Here is a 20,013-nt window from a genome sequence, read left to right as displayed (position 1 = left end):
TTTAACTTAAGTTGCTATTACTACTTTTTTTTTTTGCTAATACTTTTAAGTATTAACAAATTATAGCTCAAATACAGTAATATACTTCTCACTACTACCTATTTTGAAATATCAAGGCATCCTTATAAAGACACACATTACCTATAGACAGATTTTTTAAAAAACAAACAAGGGGCTTCCTTGGTGGCTCAGTGGTAAAGAATCCACCTGCCAATGCAGGAGGCACGGGTTCAATCCCTCGTCCAGGAAGATGCCACACGCCACACAGCAACTAAGCCTGTGCACCACAACTATTAAACCCGTGCTCCCGAGCCCAGGAACTGCGACCACTGAAGTTCACGTGCCCTAGAGCTTGTGCTCTGCAACAGGAGAAGCCGCTGCAATGAAAAGCTCTCACACTGCAATGAAGGGTAGCCTCCATTCGTCTCCAACTAGAGAAAAGCCCGCACAGCAACCAAGACCCAGCCGGCCAAAAATTAAGTAAATAATAAAAAAAATTTAAAAATAAAACAAAGGTTTGTAGCTTAAAAAAAAACAGCCACATGAAACTGCCTCTAATAACTGGTAAAATGTACTTTTCAAAGCCAAAAATGTCTCACCTAAAGAGAACAGGGTATGGATCATCCCTCTCTGGCGGACCAGTAATACGTGCCATTGTTGGGAAAGACTTAACAGGAGGTTGGATCATTGTATGAGGTGCAGTTTCCATTAAATGAAAAACTTCTTCTAAGAGGTTGATAAGCTTTTCTATTTCTCCTTCACTTATATTTGAGGATTCCAAAAGATCCATATCCATAGAAGCCTCTACCTCGTTTTCATATTCTGGGCTTGTTCTCTCAAGTCCAGCATCTGTATCATGATCAGGTTCACTGTGGTTAGGAACAGAAGTTGTCTTCTCTGCTAAATGGTCACCAAGTCTTTTAATCTCTGACAAAATTTCATAGAAATGGCATTTCTGAAGAATAGCTGAACCAGCAGTGACAACCCTCACAGTCTGATCTAGAAGTATGAGCTCCAGAAGTTTTTGATAGCCACTTTTTTCACTCTGCCTACTTCTCAGAAAAGCTTCCATTCCTTCTGTCATACTAATGACACTGTCCAAAGCTTTAAATGCATTTAATTTAAGGGAAGATGAGACATGATCAGCAAACAGGAGCTCAAATAAGCCACTGATCACTCCTGCTTGTAGCAGTCCCATGACTCCTTGGGTCCCACATTCTGCTAGTGAGGACACTAATTTGGTCCCAGCTTTGAGCTGTCGGACATTTAAGGCAATGGGTTGGCGAAGAGCTACTTGTAAATTTAAAGCTTGCATGGTCCAGTCTATCAACTGACCAAGGGCGTCTTGTTTTGTGTTTTTCAACTGCAAATAACTTAGTCCTTTTATTATTAAACTAGGAATTTCTTCTAAAGCTGTTACCCATTTTGCACCTCTATCTTCTTGATACAAATCCAACAGTTCAGTTAACTTCACTGAGGCTTCTACTGCCCCTGAGTTTTCTTTATCTGGACCTTGATCCTTCATTCTACTGATTTCAATTTCAAAGGCAGTCTTGTACGGACAGCTGAAGTGTAAGAGCGGCACCAGCTCCCTATCATATGGGTCGTATGTCATAGGAGGGACTGAAGCTAAGTCTTCGGCAGTGTATTCGACATCGAAGTTTGGATACTTGAATGTTTCACGTTCCAAGTCAGCAATTCCATCTTCATCACTGGAAATCTGCTCATAGCCATCATCTCCTGAAAATCAGTTTAAATAATACTTAATTGTTACATCATTGGTGTTCAGTGCAAAACAATGTGGTTAGTCAAAATAAATTATTTAATAACGTGGCAAAAAAATGAAAAGTGATGATTCCATCAACAAAATTAACTTCTGCCTCAATATTTTATCAACACTTATTAACATTTTATAACTCCTAATAGAACAATTAGAGAGAAACTTCATAAGCAAAGTCTCCTATTATATCTGTTCAGCTTTACAGTAACTCTGCTATAGATCTTTCCTCACAGAAATAAAATTAGAGATGTCTAAAAAAAAAGAGCCAAAAATACCTCTCTCAGGAGGGAAGAAATTAAGCTTGCCTGTGAGAGAGTATTTTTAAGATGGAAAAGATAAACTGATGGGCCAAAATAATTAACTTAACCAAGAATTATACCGTAATTACCAAGTTACACCAAATATTCTCAGGAAAAACATACTAGAATTTCATATTCCTTCACCTCTACTTCTCTGTATTTACCTGTTACACAGTTCCCAGTTCTGTATCATGTTTTCCTGGAAAATTTGTTTATAAAAGTACCCATCTTTGCCAAAGCAGAGTTTTCATATCATGACACGTGCAATTTTTCCCTCTATTTAGTAATACAGGACTAGAGACAGAAAATTTATTAGTTTTAAGCACGACTATTACCTGGCTGTGGTAAAACAGAGGTGAGTAACATACAGCCTAAGAAAGAAAAGGAAATATTTCCACGGTACTCCTCCAGTGACAGCCCTCTATGGACATTCTTAAGCTCAAAACAACTTAGCCATAGCAATACACTCATATTTGAACAGAAAGGGCCTACAGAGACTTGATTCAAGACTAATCCCCAGAGGTCTTCTGGTAAAAATCAAATTAACCAGCTTCATTCTCTTATCTTCTCTACAAAAATGTCCTCTGATTAACAAAGCCTGCCTGAAATCTAACTACTTGCTAAATGTAATAAATGTAAAAAAGGATTTTGCGGTATCCTAGAAATGGGGTAAGTTAAGAGTTATCACTCAGTAACTCAATCACTTCTATTTTGTAAAAGGGCCCCTGTGATATTGAAATGGTTTTCACTGTCATGTAGAATGACGCTCCCCTTTACTAGCTTATAGAACAAAGCAAATGATCTGTCATTTTACATAAATGCTTTAACATACACTCCATTTACTGGACAAATTAAGAGTCAATTAGCTTGAATAGCTCTTTTTGCTTTCAAAGGAAAAATAAGACCTAACTAAAAGACTGCATCATGATGCCTTATGTCCCTCTGTAATTGAGATTTCTTTTTTTCCCTTGTGAATGTCTAATAATAACATAGCATTTTGCGAAAATATTGAGGTGACAGACATCTCTGGGGATTCTAGGCAGCTTAAAACACCACTCCTCTGAAGACAGATCACCAAATCCCTAATCACCATGTATTTACTGCATATACTTGCTTCCCTGGACAAAGCCTATGGTATCAAGGGGAAGCTGATATCATAGCAAGCCAAACAGAATCTCTCTCCCAGAAAACTGGAAATGGATCTGAGACACAGTCAGGTAGTTTAAACTGGTTGGTTAAAGAGAAGATATTAAAGATGCAGGGTGAACAGAGACATAACAATTAGTTAAAAAAAAAAAAACTAAATTAGTTTTTCTAACTAAATAACTGTTAGAAAAACAAGGCAAAGCAAAGATGAAAACCCTCAAGTCTAGTCAAATCTCAAGGCCCAGCTACAATCTGACTCTTGGGTTTCTTGAAAGCCATTTATCTCAGCTATAAATTCTTTAGCATTGCTAAAAGCTACATCAAGCTAGTTTCTAGCACTTAAAGGCAAGAAGTCCCAGCCAATTCACCCACCTTCACCTTCTTCATCCTCTTCACCTTCTTCCTCTTCATCCTCCTCTTCCTCCTCAGGGATACTATCTACTGTATGGCGATCATCTTCATCCTCATCCTCTTCTTCCTCTACATCCACATCGTCTTCATCATCTTCTCCTTCTTCTTGCTGTTCCTCTTCTACCTCTCCTTCATCAGAATATTGACTTTCCTGGGGAACAGAATTCCGATCAGGAGAAATGGGTTCAAAGTAATCTTCTCTATGAGGAGCATCCTCTTCCTTGTCACCAGACACTGAAAAATTGATATTTAAGGCACAGATTATTTTAACTGTTTAAATAATAAGAGGCATAAGGACTGGATATTGCAACTATTGATATTTTGGATGATTTAGCTCATAAACATCCTTAAAAAAAAAACATGGCAGAATTACTTGCTCTTAAAAAACATTAAGAGTAAACACTGAACAATTTTCTAGAGTGGGAATTAACAAAGTATGCTATTTTATGTTCTTACACAATAATCCTCTTTTTTAGCTATTAAGTAACTACAGATTTTATCTCTTCCAATACATACAAGTTATTTTTACTGGTCCTTCTCTATACTATCATTGTAGTACATTAACATTTTATTTTCAAAGCAATGTTGCTTCAGTTTCAAATGAATTAACTGATTTTTTTTTAAACAAATTCACTTGCCAACAACAATAACAACAACAAAAAAACCACAAAAAAACACTACTCAGAATGCAGGTGGGGGACATTCATCAAGATTTAATTACCAGCATCTAATTTTTTTCCTCTAATAAAAAAAGTACTATTATATTAACATTAATCAAGAGAGGAAAAAAATATTATTATTTCTACCTGGCAATGGCATGGGATCATCTTCATCATCATCAGGGGGAGGGGGTCCTGGTGGAGTTCTTGGTCCCCTTGGCTGTGGTCTTGGAGGGCTTCCATTAAATTGATCTTCTTTCTCCCCATCAGCTGATTTTATTAGAAAAAGAAAAAGAACTTTAAAATTATTAAAGTTAGTGATATAAATACATGAAAAAATTGCTATTGATCATTTAGGTTTTCATCCTCAGAATTTATTAACTTTTTTGTTCCTGATGTCTAACAGAAATTTTGCTAATCAGTTTATATTGGGAAAATTAGAATTTCTGACATCCCATATACCAAAATATAATGTATGGAACTCTTAGGAATTATCCCAGAGAAATAGAGACTTATTTTCTCACAGGAAGATGTACACAAATGCTCATAAATAACTTTATTTGCTAAAGTAAAAAACTAGTTCAGTTCAGTTCAGTCGCTCAGTCGTGTCTGACTCTTTGCGACTCCAAGAACCGCAGCACGCCAGGCCTCCCTGTCCATCACCAACTCCCAGAGTTTACCCAAAACCATGTCCATTGAGTTGATGATGCCATCCAACCATCTCATCCTCTGTCGTCCCCTTCTCCTCCTGCCCTCCATCTTTCCCAGCATCAGGGTCTTTTCAAATGAGTCAGCTCTTCACATCAGGTGACCAAAGTATTTGAGTTTCAGCTTCAACATCAGTCCTTCCAATGAACACCCAGGACTGATCTCCTTTAGGATGGACTGGTTCAATCTACTTGCAGTCCAAGGGACTCTCAAGAGTCTTCTCCAACACCACAGTTCAAAAGCATCAATTCTTCGGTGCTCAGCTTTCTTTATAGTCCAACTCTCACATCCATACATGACCACTGGAAAAACCATAGCCTTGACTAGACGGACCTTTGTTGACAAAGTAATGTCTCTGCTTTTTAATATGCTGCCTAGGGTGGTCATAACTTGTCTTCCAAGGAGTAAGCGTCTTTTAATTTCATGGCTGCAATCACCATCTGCAGTGATTTTAGAGCCCCCAAAAATAAAGTCAGCCACTGTTTCCCCATCTATTTGCCATGAAGTGATGGGACCAGATGCCAAGATCTTAGTTTTCTGAATGTTGAGCTTTAAACCAACTTTTTCACTTTTCTCTTTCACTTTCATCAAGAGGCTTTTTAGTTCTTCTTCACTTTCTGACATAAGGGTGGTGTCATCTGCATATCTGAGGTTATTGACATTTCTCCCGGCAATCTTGATTCCAGCTTGTGCTCCTTCCAGCCCAGCACTTCTCATGATGTACTCTGCATATAAGTTAAATAAGCAGGGTGACAATATACAGCCTTGATGTACTCCTTTACCTATTTGGAAACAGTCTGTTGCTCCATGTCCAGTTCTAACTGTTGCTTCTTCACCTGCATACAGGTTTCTCAAGAGGCAGGTCAGGTGGTCTGGTATTCCCATCTCTTTCAGAATTTTCCACAGTTTATTGTGATCCACATAGTCAAAGGCATTGGCATAGTCAATAAAGCAGAAATACATGTTTTTCTGGAACTCTCTTGCTTTTTCAATGGTCCAGCAGATGTTGGCAATTTGATTTCTGGTTCCTCTGCCTTTTCTAAAACAAGCTTGAACATCTGGAAGTTCATGGTTCACCTATTGCTGAAGCCTGGCTTGACTAGAAGCTTACCTAAATGTCCTTCAATGACTGAACAATTAAATAATACATCCATACTATTTCTTACTACTCAGCAACAACAAAGAATGATCTACTGATACACAGAGAAAGTAGATAAATTTCAAAGAAATTATGGTGATTGAAAATAGCCAATCTGAAAAAAAAAAAAAGAAGAAAATAGCCAATCTTAAAAAGATCCCAACTGCATGATTCCATTTTGTAACATTTATGAAATAATACAATTACAGCAACAGAGAACAGATCAATGATGGCCAGAAATAGGTACAGGCGGGATGAGTGTGGCTAGAAAGGGGTAAAACCAGGGAATACTGTGACAGTACAATCAAGTATCTTAATTGCAATGATGGGTATGCAAAACTATACATGACATAAAATTACACACAGCTACACATATATACACACACGTGTGCATGAGTACATGTACAAACTGGTAAATGTGAACAAGCTCTGCAGACTGTAACAAGGCCTATATTGTCTTGATATTGTACTAGAGTTGTCAAAGATGTTAACTAGGGGAATCTGGGAGGAGTGCACAGGACTTCCCTACACATTTCTTTGCAACCTTCTATAAATCTGTAACTATTTCAAAATAAAAAGTTAAAAACATGCACACATACATTTTAAAGCAAGTAAGTGAAATAAGTCAAGAGAAAGACAAATGTCATATAATACTGCTTGTATGTGGGATCTGATATACGAACAAACCTTTTTACAAAACAGAAACAGAGTTACATATGTAGAAAACAAACCTACGGCTACTAGAGGGAATGGCTCATGGCTAGTGGAGAGAACGGAGCAGGGATAAGCTGGGAGACCGAGACTGAGACATACACACTAGTAAGTGTAAACTAGGTAACTCATATGGACCTATCACTGACTCACTTTGCTGTATATCTGGAACTAACACAACACTGTAAATAAAAATTATACTCCAATAAAATCTTCTTTAAGAGTCAGTAAATTTTTTCCACTTCTCGTTATTTGATGTACAGTTGAATAACAATGCCATGTTCAATTCTGCTGTGCAGGAAAGTGACTCCGTTGTGCCCATCCTTTTTTATATTCTTTCCCATTACACTTTATCTCATCATGAATGTAACTCCTTGTGCTACACAGTAGAACCTTATTGTTTATCCATTCTATATGTAACAGTTTGTATCTAACCCTAATCTCTCACTGCATCCCTCCCCAACTCTGCTTCCCCACTTGGCAACCACAAAGCCATTCTCTGAATCTGTGAGTATGTTTCTGCTTGGTAGTTGGCTCCTTCGTGTCACACTTTCATTCCAGATATAAGTGATACCATGTGGTATTTGTCTCTGACAAATCAGTAGACTACACTGTGATAAAGACTAGAGACAATATCGATGAAACTACAAGCTTAGGAAAGATAACATTAGTAAACCTTTAGATAGACTCACTGAGGAAGAAAAGAGAGAGAACTCAAGCAAAACCAGAAATGAAAGAGGAGATATTACAACTGACACCACCGAAATACAAAGGATCACAAGAAGCTACTATGAACAATTATACAACAACAAATTAGACAACCCAGAAGAAATGGATACAGTCCTAGAAACATACAACCTACCAAGACTGAATCATGATTAAACAAACTATCTGAACAGACCAATTACTATAAGGAGATTGAGTCACTAATCAAAAACCTCCCCCAAACAAAAGTCCAGAACCATATGGTTTTACTGATGAATTCTACCAAATATTTAAAGAAGAATTAATACCAATTTTTCTCAAAGCTTTCTAAAACTCATTTGCAAGGCCAGCATGATTCTAATACCAAAACTAGACAAGGATGTCTCAAGAAAACAAAGCTGTGTCTATGTGCTCAGTCGCTCAGTTGTGTCTGACTCTTTGAGACCTCATGGACTGTGGCCCACCAGGCTTCTCTGTCCATATAATTTTCCAGGCAAGAAATATTGGAGCAGGTTACCATTTCCTTCTCCAGGGGATCTTCCCGACCCAAGAATCAAACCTGTGTCTCCTGCTTCCCAAGCAGATTCTTTATCACTGGGAAGCCCAAAAAAGAAAGCTACATTCTCCAATTAAAAATAAATAAGTTTAAAAACAAAACAAAGGTACAGGTCAATATCCCTGATGGACATGCATGCAAATATCCTCAATAAAATATCAGCAAGCCAAATTCTATAATACACTAAAAGGCTCATACACTATGATCATGTGGGATTTATTCCAGGGATGCAAGGGAGGTTTAGCATCTGCATATTAGTCAATGTGGTATGTTAACAAAATGAAGGATAAAAATCATACGATCATCTCAACAGACACAGTAAAATAATTTGACAAAATTGAAATCAATTTAAGATAAACACTCCCAACAAAGCAGGTACAGAGGGACTGTACCACACACCATGTGTGTGCTCTTAGTCATTCAATCGCATCCAACTCTGTTCATTTTTGCCAGTTTACATTTACAAAAACTTTATGTTAGCACCTGTTTTCACAAACCAAATAAATTTTGCAGTGAGCTGTTGTAGAGAGAGCATAAACCCAAAAAAGTCAGAGTGGCACCACCAAGCTCCTTCCCCAGCAACTACACTTAGCACCTCAGCATTAAGCCACCACAGCTTTGAATTATGTCTGTGAGCATCTGTGCTTTATCCCAATTGACTTTGTACATCCATTAGCAAGGTGTGTCCTAAGGTAATTGTTTCTTCACTTTGTATCATTCTGGCTTACAAAAGGTTTCACAGGAACCTTTTCACAGGAACCACAGAGAGCAGGGAAAACATGTATAATATATATAAAACCCTACAGATTCCATCGGACTTCCCAGGCGGCTCCATGGTAAAGAATTCACCTGCCAATGTAGGAGACACAGGTTTGATCCCTGGGTCGGGAAGATTCCCTAAAGAAGGAAATGGCAACCTACTCTAGTATTCTTGCCTGGAGAATCCCATGGACAGAGGAGTCTGGCGGGCTACAGTCCATGGGGCCACAAGAGTCGGATGTGACGGAAGACTCCATCAGAAACCTATTAGAACAAACAAAAGGGACATGGAACGATGCTCAACACCATTAATTAACATGGAAATGCAAATCAAAACCACAATGAGATCACTTCACACCTGTCAGAAACTGTTGCTTTTTTAGTCTCTAGGTTGTGTCCGACCCTTTGCTACCCCACGTACTGTAGCCCACCCGACTCTTCTGTCCATGGGATTTCCCAGGCACAGATACTGGAGTGGGTTGCCATTCTTCACCAGGGGATCTTCCCAATCCAGGGATTAAACCCACATCTCCTGCTTGGCAGGTAGATTCTTTTACCACTAAGCCACCAGGGAGTGGCTATTAGCAGAAGACTAGAAATAACAACTGTTGGTGAGAGTGTGGAGAAAAGGAAATCTTTGTGTACTGTTGGTGAGAAGGTAAACTGGGACTGCTACTAAAAGGAAAACAGTATGAAGTTTCCTCAAAAAATTAAAACTAGAACCAACATAATGACCCAGCAATTCCATTTCTGAGTATTCACCCTAGAAAATAAAAATTTAATTTGAAAAGTTTTATGCACTCCCATGTCCACTGCAGCATTATGTACAGCAGCCAAGAAACAAGGTAAACATCTATCAACAGATAAAAAACTAAAGAAAATGCGAAGGGTGTGTATGTGTTATTCCATACACATATTAATACAACTGAATATTATTCAGCCACAAAAAAAAGAAAGAAATCTTGCCATCTGCAACATGGACCTCAAGGGCATTATGTTCTGTGAAATAAATCAGACAGAGAAAGCCAAATACTGTGTGATGTCTCTTATATGTGCAATCTAAAAAAAGTAAGTTTAAAAAGAACACCAATAACAAGCTCATAGACACAAAGAGACTGGCTGGTGGTTTCCAGAGGATGGGGGGTGGAGATGAGTGAAATGGATGAACTGCTTTTGTTTTATATAAATAAAATTTACAAAAAAGACCAAAGATACAAATACAAGTAAAATATACTTCTCTGCCCACAAAAAGCTCACAGTCTAGAAGAAAAGACAAATGAGCACAGAAGAGTGAAGGATACAAAGAAAAGTGAAATATTAACTGTGCTTAGCAGATAAGATATAAGAAAAAAGGTTAAACAACAGTGTGTGACCACCATCAGAGACAAAGGCCTCACACAACAGTGTTATATAAGGGTTAAGAGAAACAATGGTCATTTTTAGTGCTCATAAAATGCTAACTGTAAAGCAAAGTATTTTTCCCTATGACCTCAACTGTAATTTCAAAATTTATTCCCAAGTCTCCTTAGTTCCACTAGTTCAATCTCCTTATTACAATGAGTAATACCAGTGAGGAAAACAGACCCTGGAAAACCTAAGCCTAACTGTCTGCTTTACATAAGGAAAGTCACTGAAGTTTATTAGAAGGCTTTTGCTTTGTTTTGTTTCCGGGGGGTGGGTGGGTTTATGGGGGCGTTTTCTGGGAGCCACACTTCATTGTATGTGGGATCTTACCGCCCCAGTCAGAAACTGAATCCTCGCCACCTACACTGAAAGTGCAGAGTCTTAATCAGTGGGCTGCCAGGAAGGTCCCTAGAGTTTTTATTTTTCCCAAAAGGGGAAAATCTCCTTTAGCTAAGATTTAGACATACAAAGAAATCTGATAAAAGAGATGCCATTAACACGTACTGAACTTATTGCCTCTTTTTTTTTTAAATAAACATGTATTTCGTGCACTTCTGAAAGCTAAGAAGTCTGACATCTGACTGCCAACATGGTTGTGTTTGATGAGAGCTCTCCTCCTGGCGTGCAGACAACTGCCTTCTGTGTCCTCACATGCCAGAAAGAGGAAGCTCTGGCCTCTCTTCCTCTCTTTTTTTTTAATACTATTTATTTGGCTTCACCAGGCCTTTACTGTGGCATGTGGGATCTTTAGTTACAGTGTGAGAACATGTAGTTGTGGCTTGTGGGATCTAATTCTCTGACCAGGAATCCAACCCAGGCTCTCTGCACTGGGCACAGAGTCTCAGCCCCTGGACCACCAAGGATGTCCCATTCTCTAATTCTTTGAAAAACAATTTTCATAGTAAATCACAAATAACCATGGATTCTATTATCATTTATATATTTTAAAGAAACAAACAAAAAACCTCAGATCAATTAAAAAGCATTTTTGGAAAGTAGAGGAAGAAAATAAAATGCAACCACTTCAACAGAAAAAGGAATTCTTCTAAGAAAGAATGGAAGATTGACAGATAACTTGTCAAGCCTTCAACAAGGTTCAAAAGATACAAGAGTTCTTTGAGTTACCTTTCCCACTGTAATGAAAGTAAATTTCACTGATAAAAACAAATTTAAAATTCTCACCATGCTTTGGATTCCTTTTCACATTTGGCTGTGGCTGGGGAGGCGGTGGAGGAGGAGGTGGAGGTGGAGGGGAATCTCTGTCGTGACTTATGACTCTGTCCACTGATCCATATATTGCCAGCGTCAGACAGTTGTACCAGCCTCTCAGCACCAAACCATCAGTATTCACCTGATTTGGTGGGAGGGGGATAGGGGAAGAGATGTCTTTCAAATTAATGTTTTAATATGTCAGAAGTAAACTGGTATCAAATTACTCTGTGGGTTCAACTAATATCTAAAAGCATGCTGAAAAGGCAAAGATCAATATTGGTGGAAATTCACCCAGAGGCACAACTTTTACATGGCCCTCTAGAGTTAATCATACCTAAAAGTGTCTCAAGACTATATCTTCTCAATCCTATACTTTAGGTCAATTCTATTCAAAAAGCATAACCAGATTTCTAACCAAGAAAAATAAAAGGGAAATTAGAAAGGAGTTACTGCCAATTAATAAATTAAACCCAAATAGTTACAGGGGTCATGAAGATACACAAAAGTACAAACTGTGTCCAGTCTCAAGAATTATAAAGCCCATAAAATTACATGGCATTCTTTTTATTAATACATGCCTGACTCGTACATGCAAATCAGGTATATTCTATGTACCCATCCTGTACTTAAAAAGTAAGGGTAACCAGAGGCATGAAACAAATTATTTTTGCAAAGACGCTTTATCCTAAAAAGATCAAAGACTTTATCAAGGCCATTAACTCTCAATATTTCCTTATAAAATAATTTTACATTTTTCAGAGCTTATCTACCAACAACAGAAATATTATCAACAAATAAGAAAATGAGAGTGTCAGCAGGAAAACCCTGAAACCAAAGCCACTGACTTCTGAGTTCTTCTCCCACTCTATATGTTGGGTAAAGATGAAATAAGTGGTAATGGGATCCCTTCTAGAGAAAGAAATTATTATTTCCCTTGCTCATCTTAGCAAACTCCAGCAAAGGGAAACCAGGGACCAGAAGTAAGGCTCAAAGATTATACCCATGGACTGACAGACTTTGAACAGAAAAACCACTAGAAGGAAGATAAAGAGATAGAGAACACGGTTTTTAGTCTAAACAATGTGCAGAGTATTAAGTACTCCTTCACAAAAAAAAAAAAACAGCAGGCTGAACAGTCCCATATTAGATCATCATTACAGTTGGATTTTGGCTCTTTCATGGTTCAGATCTTTTAGATGCTTTTAGAATGGCATTTGGTATCAAGAAAAAAGACACACTTCTGATACGCAAGGAAGAAGTATGAAATATGAATTTTTAAAAGAGACACCTTAATTAAGATACAATGGTGTTTAATAATTTACCTGCCCATCATCTTCAAAATTCACCCACCTAAATGAAAAGAAGGAAAAGCAGATACTGGCTTTTTCCTGACCCAAGTATGAAATTAGAATGAAGAGCTACATGGGTAGATAACAGCATTACAATAGTTTTGCTCCATTTGAAAATAGCTTCTGGAATACAAAGGAATCAGACAAGAAATTATGAATTCTGTAGAACTAGAACTAAATAAGCTAACATTCTGCATCACTGGGTTTATTTGGATCAAAAACTCTAAATGGAGGTGAGAACAATAGTAGTAACAAGTTGAAAACTGACTTCCACAATTACCTTTGAGTTGGGTCTAAAGATGATGGAAGTATTCTCATCATATTCCAGGCTGTTAAAAGAGGAGGAACAAATATACAGGCTCAAACACTGAACATCACAGTTCATGAAGATTCATATATTTTAATCAAAGGATAGATTTTTATTTTAATAAAATACAAAGTTTGGGTTTAATTTACTCCCCACAAATGATATCAAGTATAAAACTAACCCCCCAGATTCTAGTTCAACTGCTTTCAGGTGAGTGTAGATGTCAAGGTTTGTTTAAAAGCACCCCATGTAATTCTAACATACAGCCAGATCAGAGATCCACAGCCCTATAGTCTTCAAAAAAAAATGCATACTGGGACTCAAATTTTTAAAAAGCCCCTATTTTATCAGGTAGGTACCAACTTAAAAAAAATATTCTATATATTCAAAATTAGCTGCATCAGATTACCTAGGCTCCCTTCATTTAAAAAAGAAGTTAAATTATCAACGTTATTTAATAATAAATGAATGAAGAATCAATAAAATAAGCAAAGCCTAAAAAACTTACTTCTGACAGGGATAGAAAAATCTCCATTTTTAAGCTGCCTTTAAAATTTTTTATTTTATAAATGAGTAAAACCATTTAATGGTTAATTAATCTGCAGATATCAAAACAACCAGTGCTAATAATACCTAGTCAGTATGTATTAAATTATTGAAAGTAGGGATAGCTATTAATGAAATTCTCATTTTACAAAAATGTGGCTATGGAATTTTAAATTATGCAGCAGTGTGATGTAAAAACACAGATAAAATCTCAATGCATTTATAGAGGGTTTTTTTTTTAGAATCAAAAAGTAATATTTTCCAAATTAGGCTATTACCAAATCATGTGATATGTGTAAGAAATGCATACACCAATAAAAATCAAAAGATGGCTAATGTTTCACACATTTAAAGTTTTATTTTATAGATAAACACAACTTGTTCTTAGGAGCGTGACGTTTCCTTAATATTGTCAACTGTTAAAATCAAACCGAATTCTTGGGTCTACTATCATATATAGCCTTTTCGTCTATCGAAAGAATAAAAAGGTTTTGCTCACTAACTTGTAAATGTCTGGTGAAATTATCCAGTAAGTACATACCTTCCCAACTTATTGAAAGAATAAAAAAGCTTTGCTTACTAACTTATGAGTGTCTGGTGAGATAACCTACTAAATACATACCTTCCCAGCCTATCGAAAACTGGGGCGCTTGGTTTGCTGACATTGTTAAAGAATAAGTCTAACTGAAATGTGTGCGGTGAGGTCTCCCTGTGAATGAAACAAAGGTGAAACGTCAGCCTTTACAATAACCAGTTCCTAAATTACAACAAAAACAAAGTAAGTACAAATTTAAGAGCAAGTCCAGAATTAAGATAAAATATTCCTAATATTTAAATAAAACACAGTTAACTGCAATATTTCCTGTAATTTTATTCACATCCAATTCTCAAGTAGTCAACTATTCATTTTGAATATTACTGAAAAGGTTTTAGCCATCAAGTTTCTTTTGCCTGCTGCTTGGACCATTTTAACACACACATATATTTAAATTTTTTATGCATTTTAATGCAAAATGCTAATTAATCAAGATACATAGTTTTTTAATTCTTTATATCATTACTCTATTAGCAAAAAAGAATCAGGAGTTAACTTTAAGTTGTAAATAATAACTACCATTTAATTTCAACTTAACCCATATTCATACAGGACTATAATAATTTGAGCATCAGAGCCCTAAACTGTGACTTAAAGCCTAAACTGTCAATTGTATAGCATTAATTTACATAAATCTTTTTTTATAGGCTTACCTAGTAAAGTTTAAAGCCTATTTAATTTGCATTAGAATGAAATCTTACTATATACCCTTGGCTGAAATTCCTTTGCCTCAACTAAAATCAATTTTTAGACAACCCATGCTTTGTTTATTTACAAAAAATCTAAATGGTAAAAAGTGTAATGCCCAAAGTACTATGGAAGAGATTCCCTTATGATTTCTAGTAGAAATACAAACAGGTACAGCCATTCTGAAAGACAATATGGCAATACAACTCAGGAGACTGAGAAAACATTCACACCATTTAATCTAAAAATACTTTTCCTTACAAAGGTGTTTCTATGGAAACACTGATATACAAAGATTTTTTTTTTCAAGAGGAGATTCACTATACTAATAATCTGAAAACTAGAAACCATCTAACAGTCCCCACTTTAGGAACTAGCCAAATAAATGACAGTACATTGATCTGTTAAGATTATGCAGTCATTAGAAATCATATTTTCAAATAAAATTAAATGATGAGAAGGACTCCTGACATAATCTTAGATGAAATAAAGGAATACACAGAATAGTATGCAATTGGGTCAGAGCAGCATCATACATTTTATCTTATCCAAATTCAACTATATGTGCTCAACAACTCTAGTCTCTCTTCTCCTATCTTTTGTCTTAAAACCAGACCCTGGCCTCCAAAAGGAAAGAAAAAAGGGTTGAAATGCAAATTATTTCCTCTGGAGGCAACAAAGACTTAGGTGGTGGTCACTGAGAAGTGCTTTAATGAATCCATGGTAGTCTGATTTCAGATCTTCACCTTAAAAACTGTTGACTCTAAAACCTAATCTCACATAAGATACACTTACTCTCCCCCCCAAAAAAATACATATACACATATATATACATATACACACACAAATATACATACATATACACACACATATATACATATACATTGGAGGAGGAAATGGCAACCCACTCCAGTGTTCTTGCCTGGAGAATCCCAGGGATGGCAGAGCCTGGTGGGCTGCCGTCTATGGAGTCGCACAGAGTCTGACACGACTGAAGCGACTCAGCAGCAGCATAAACATATACACATGCTTTCACACCACCTGGGAAGCCCCCTCATTAAATGCTCCCATATAAATTTAAAAACACAGGACATCAAAATGCTAAGATCTCTCAAAATTGAGGGATTATAAGGATTTTAATTTTACCTTACACAGTTCTGAATTTTATAATGAGAATATTATCATAAAGTGTGCTGCACAAATATATGATCTCTAACATTATTTTCAACCTTGAGATTTCAGGCTTCCCAATATCTTATTGGGTTGGCCAAAAAATTCTTCCCGGTTTTTCCATAAAATGTAGCGGAAAACCTGAATGAATGTTTTGGCCAACACAATACATTTGCATTAGTGAATTAGTACTTCATTTTACGGTTTATAACATATTGTGTATAATGCTGTTTCTGGTAACAATTCCATGTTTGGAATTATCAAAACATAAGTAGTCATTTATCCCTAGCTAAGAAAAAGGAGAGAGAAGAGGGGAAATGTAACTCTCTTACCCACTGCAGCTAATGACAAGAGACCCATTTTGCCTACTGTTATAGCCAGCCTCCAAAACAGACCCCAAAGACTCCCTCTTCCTGATATTCACACCTCTGTATAGCCCCTCCCACACTGTACCAGTAGAATGTGTAGGCAGCAGAATATAGTGAAAGCAGTATACTGGAGCATGTGACAGACGCCATTTCTGACATTGAGCCACAAACTACAATGACTGTGGCTTCCTTCTTGGGCACGCTCTCTCGCTCTCATTCTCAGATCACTCACCCAGGAAGAACCCATGCTGTGACGCAGCGACCCCCAGAAAGGATCTCCTGGCAAAGAACTGAAGATCTCCCGCCAACAGTCATGTGAGCGGGCTTCTCAAATTCCCCAGCCTCAGTCAAATCTGAGATTGCAACCCGAGGCCTGTAACTTGGTTATAACCTCATGAGGGAACCTGAGCCAGTCAAGCAGCGCCCATGTTTCTGACCCTCAGAAATAGTGGGGGATTAAGTTGCTAAATTTCCTGAGGTTTGTTACATAGCGGCAGGTAACAATAGAGCCTTCTTGCCCCAAAGCAGTGCAATAAGAAAAGTCTGCTGGATACTCTATCATTACTCCATCTTTCTCATTCTATACATTCTAGGAAAAGTAGAAAAAAACACAGGAAAACAGTTTTTATTTCCTTACACATGGCAAAAAAGTTAACTATAATGATCTGTCATATAAACATTAATCATTCTTATTACTTTGTTTTTATGTTTTCCCTTTGCATGACCTTAAAACATGTGAAGAATTTTATATCTACCTCTACAAATAACAAACTACTTTTCACAACTAGGAAGAAATGAGCCCTTAACTTTGAGTCTGTACTGTACCAGCCACCACTACGTAGCTGGGCTTAACTCTTTCGTGTAGTAGAAACTGAGCTATCAAAGCAACGTGGCACTGCTACCTGGGCTACAACCTAAAAGCCCACGACACATTTATTACACACATTCATGCTTCCGTAACCAAAATTTAGCTTTTATCTCCAATTCAGGTAATTAAAATCAGAATATGATGATTATTATTCACATTATAACAAAGGTCAAATTCCTCTGTTTTATGTCAGTTGTTAAAAGTATCAACAACTCCACATCAAGGCGCTCCCTGGCAGTCCAGTGGTAAGGAACTTTCACTGCCACGACTTGGGTTCAATCTCTGGTCAAGGAACTAGGATCCCACAAGCCTCACAGCACAACCAAAAAAAGAATAATTAAAAAAAAACAACTCCACATTAGGAACAATGTTTTACATTTGGTTTATTTCCTACAGATCTTAAAAAAGAGAAATGACGCTCAAGTAACTACTTGCTCAGTACAACTAATGGCTAATGTGAAGCTACTTATTTACAAAAAGACACATGTATCAGGCTAAGATGATCACTAATAAGGCATGAAAACTAACACTATAATATAAAAAATGTAACACAATAAAAGATATATTTCTCAATATTCAAATGCATTTATTTTCAAGGAAAACAGCACATTAAAAATACTGTCTACTATACTGTGCCACCCTACAATAGTTTGGAAAATATAAACCTATTTCTACCAATTTTAAAAAAAAATGAAGAAAGAAAAACTTAATCTAGTACTTAGGTCAAATAATAACTCTTTTCAAGTTTATAGTAATATATGGATTATACAGAAAACTTAAAAGTCAATTATAATGCAACATAACTAAAACTGAATAAGGTTTTATTTTTGTGTTTTTACTTACAAAGTTATTACCTTAAATTTTTGCATTTGGAAGCATGTTTCTAGGTCATCTTTAGTCACAAACACTTTTAGAAAAGGAAACTGACTCACCCATATGCTCTACTGTCAGGCAAGCTGCTATGGGCTCTTACTCCCGGGGGAATGACGCGAACTTCATTTATATAAACCACACATGGAAAACGAACCACATCTATATGAGAGCTTTGCTTTAAGAAAAGAGAAGAATACACTGTAAGCAAAACACTTTGTCTAGTCAAAATTTATTCACCTTCAATTTGTTTCATTTAGAATGTCACAAATAATTTTTAAATAAACTATCATTAAAACAGTGCTATTATAAATGGTGTAAAAATCATTTTTAAAAATAGCCAATGAGGAATGTTCCTAGTGTTCCAGTGGTTAAGAATCTGCCTGCCAATGCAAGGGACGTGGGTTTGATCCCTGGTCCTGGATAACGATCCCACATGCTGCGGAGCAACTAAGCTCACATGCCGCCTCTACTAACCCCACGCTCTAGAGCTGGCCAGCCGAGACTACTGAAGCCACACGCCCTGGAGCCCGTGCTCTGCAACGAGGAGCCATCACAGTGAGAAGCCCAGGCACCACAACTAGAGAAGAGCCCCCACTGGCCACCAACTATAGAAAGCCCAACGCAGCAACGAAGACCCAGCACAGCCACAATTTTTTTAAAAAAAATAGCTGATGATAAAATGTACCTAGTTAAATCCCTACCCTTGTATAACAACATTTTCTGCATCTGCTTCCCTGCTGTCTTGCCTGGGCCAATACAGACCAATAATCCCTTACGGCAGGGATCCCCCAAGCCCAGGGCACAGGCTGGAAGCGACCACACGGCAGGGCGTAAACAGCAGGGGAGCAAACGAAGCGTCACCTGCAGTGACAGCAGCTCCCCCTCACTCACGCTGCCCCGAGCTCGCCTCCCGCCGGCTCACCGGTGGCATTCATTGTTCACAGGAGCGTGGATCCGACACACATGAGGGACCGCAGCAGCACGCTCCCTATGAGAATCATCCCCAGACCAGCACCTCCCACCCGCAGTCATGCTGTCTCCCATGAAACCCGCCCCTGGTGCCAAAAAGGTTGAGGACTGCTGCTTTATTGGAAACCTCTGGAGCCAGAGGCCTTTCAGAATCCTGACTTTTTGGATTTTTAGAAACTAATGAAATAGTGCATATTACTTAACACCCCAGTAGTTTCTGCGACAGTACTGTGTAACCAAAACATTAATACTTCTGCAGCAAATGTATAAACATTCACACTAAGTAAAGATTATAACAAGCAATAAAGTCAGTTCGAAGCACAGCACATGGCCTGATGAATTTAGGACAGATTTTCCTGCCATTTTTTGAATTTCTGAATTATAGATGACAGACTGTGAATCTCTTAAATTAGCTTAGTTTACCAAACTTATATACTAACTAATATCAGGAGATCAAGGGAAGTCATTCGGTACTGATTAGTTAAAGTAAACCCTCTCAAATTTAAACAAGAGAAAAAAAAAATCCACAAACTTAAGAATTTATCAGGACTTGCCTGGTGGTCCAGTGGCTAAGATTCTGAGCTCCCCATGCATGGGGCCTGGGTTCAATCCCTGGCTAGGGAACTAGATCCCACATGCTACAACTAAAGAACCTGCAGGGCGCAGTGAAGATCAAAGATCTCTCGGGGCACAACTAAGGCGTGGTACAGTCAAATCAAGCAATAAATAAATATATATTTTTTTGTTTTTTTAAATAAATATTTTTTTAAAAGAATTTATAATAACATAAATG

The 20,013-nt window shown here is 37.3% G+C and overlaps 1 protein-coding gene across 3 annotated transcripts in view; it reads right to left on the bottom strand.

The window, feature by feature from the left end:
• VIRMA (vir like m6A methyltransferase associated) overlaps nt 1-20,013 on the bottom strand; it is a 60,657-nt gene that overhangs the window by 29,640 nt on the left and 11,004 nt on the right. For 2 of the 3 annotated variants that reach the window (XM_020873134.2, XM_020873133.2), the window contains exons 2-8: nt 18,311-18,426; nt 14,313-14,399; nt 13,118-13,166; nt 11,459-11,627; nt 4,443-4,565; nt 3,598-3,870; nt 600-1,740 (exon numbers count right to left, since the gene is read on the bottom strand). In XM_020873134.2, coding sequence (XP_020728793.2) covers nt 600-1,740; nt 3,598-3,870; nt 4,443-4,565; nt 11,459-11,627; nt 13,118-13,166; nt 14,313-14,399; nt 18,311-18,426 — 1,958 coding nt within the window. The remainder of the gene's footprint in view (nt 1-599; nt 1,741-3,597; nt 3,871-4,442; nt 4,566-11,458; nt 11,628-13,117; nt 13,167-14,312; nt 14,400-18,310; nt 18,427-20,013) is intronic. The other variant, XM_070477386.1, reaches the window with a different exon arrangement.

The sequence above is a fragment of the Odocoileus virginianus genome, chromosome 15 (assembly GCF_023699985.2).
Source record: "Odocoileus virginianus isolate 20LAN1187 ecotype Illinois chromosome 15, Ovbor_1.2, whole genome shotgun sequence".
NCBI lineage: Eukaryota > Metazoa > Chordata > Mammalia > Artiodactyla > Cervidae > Odocoileus > Odocoileus virginianus.
This window is presented reverse-complemented; position numbering and strand designations above follow the sequence as displayed.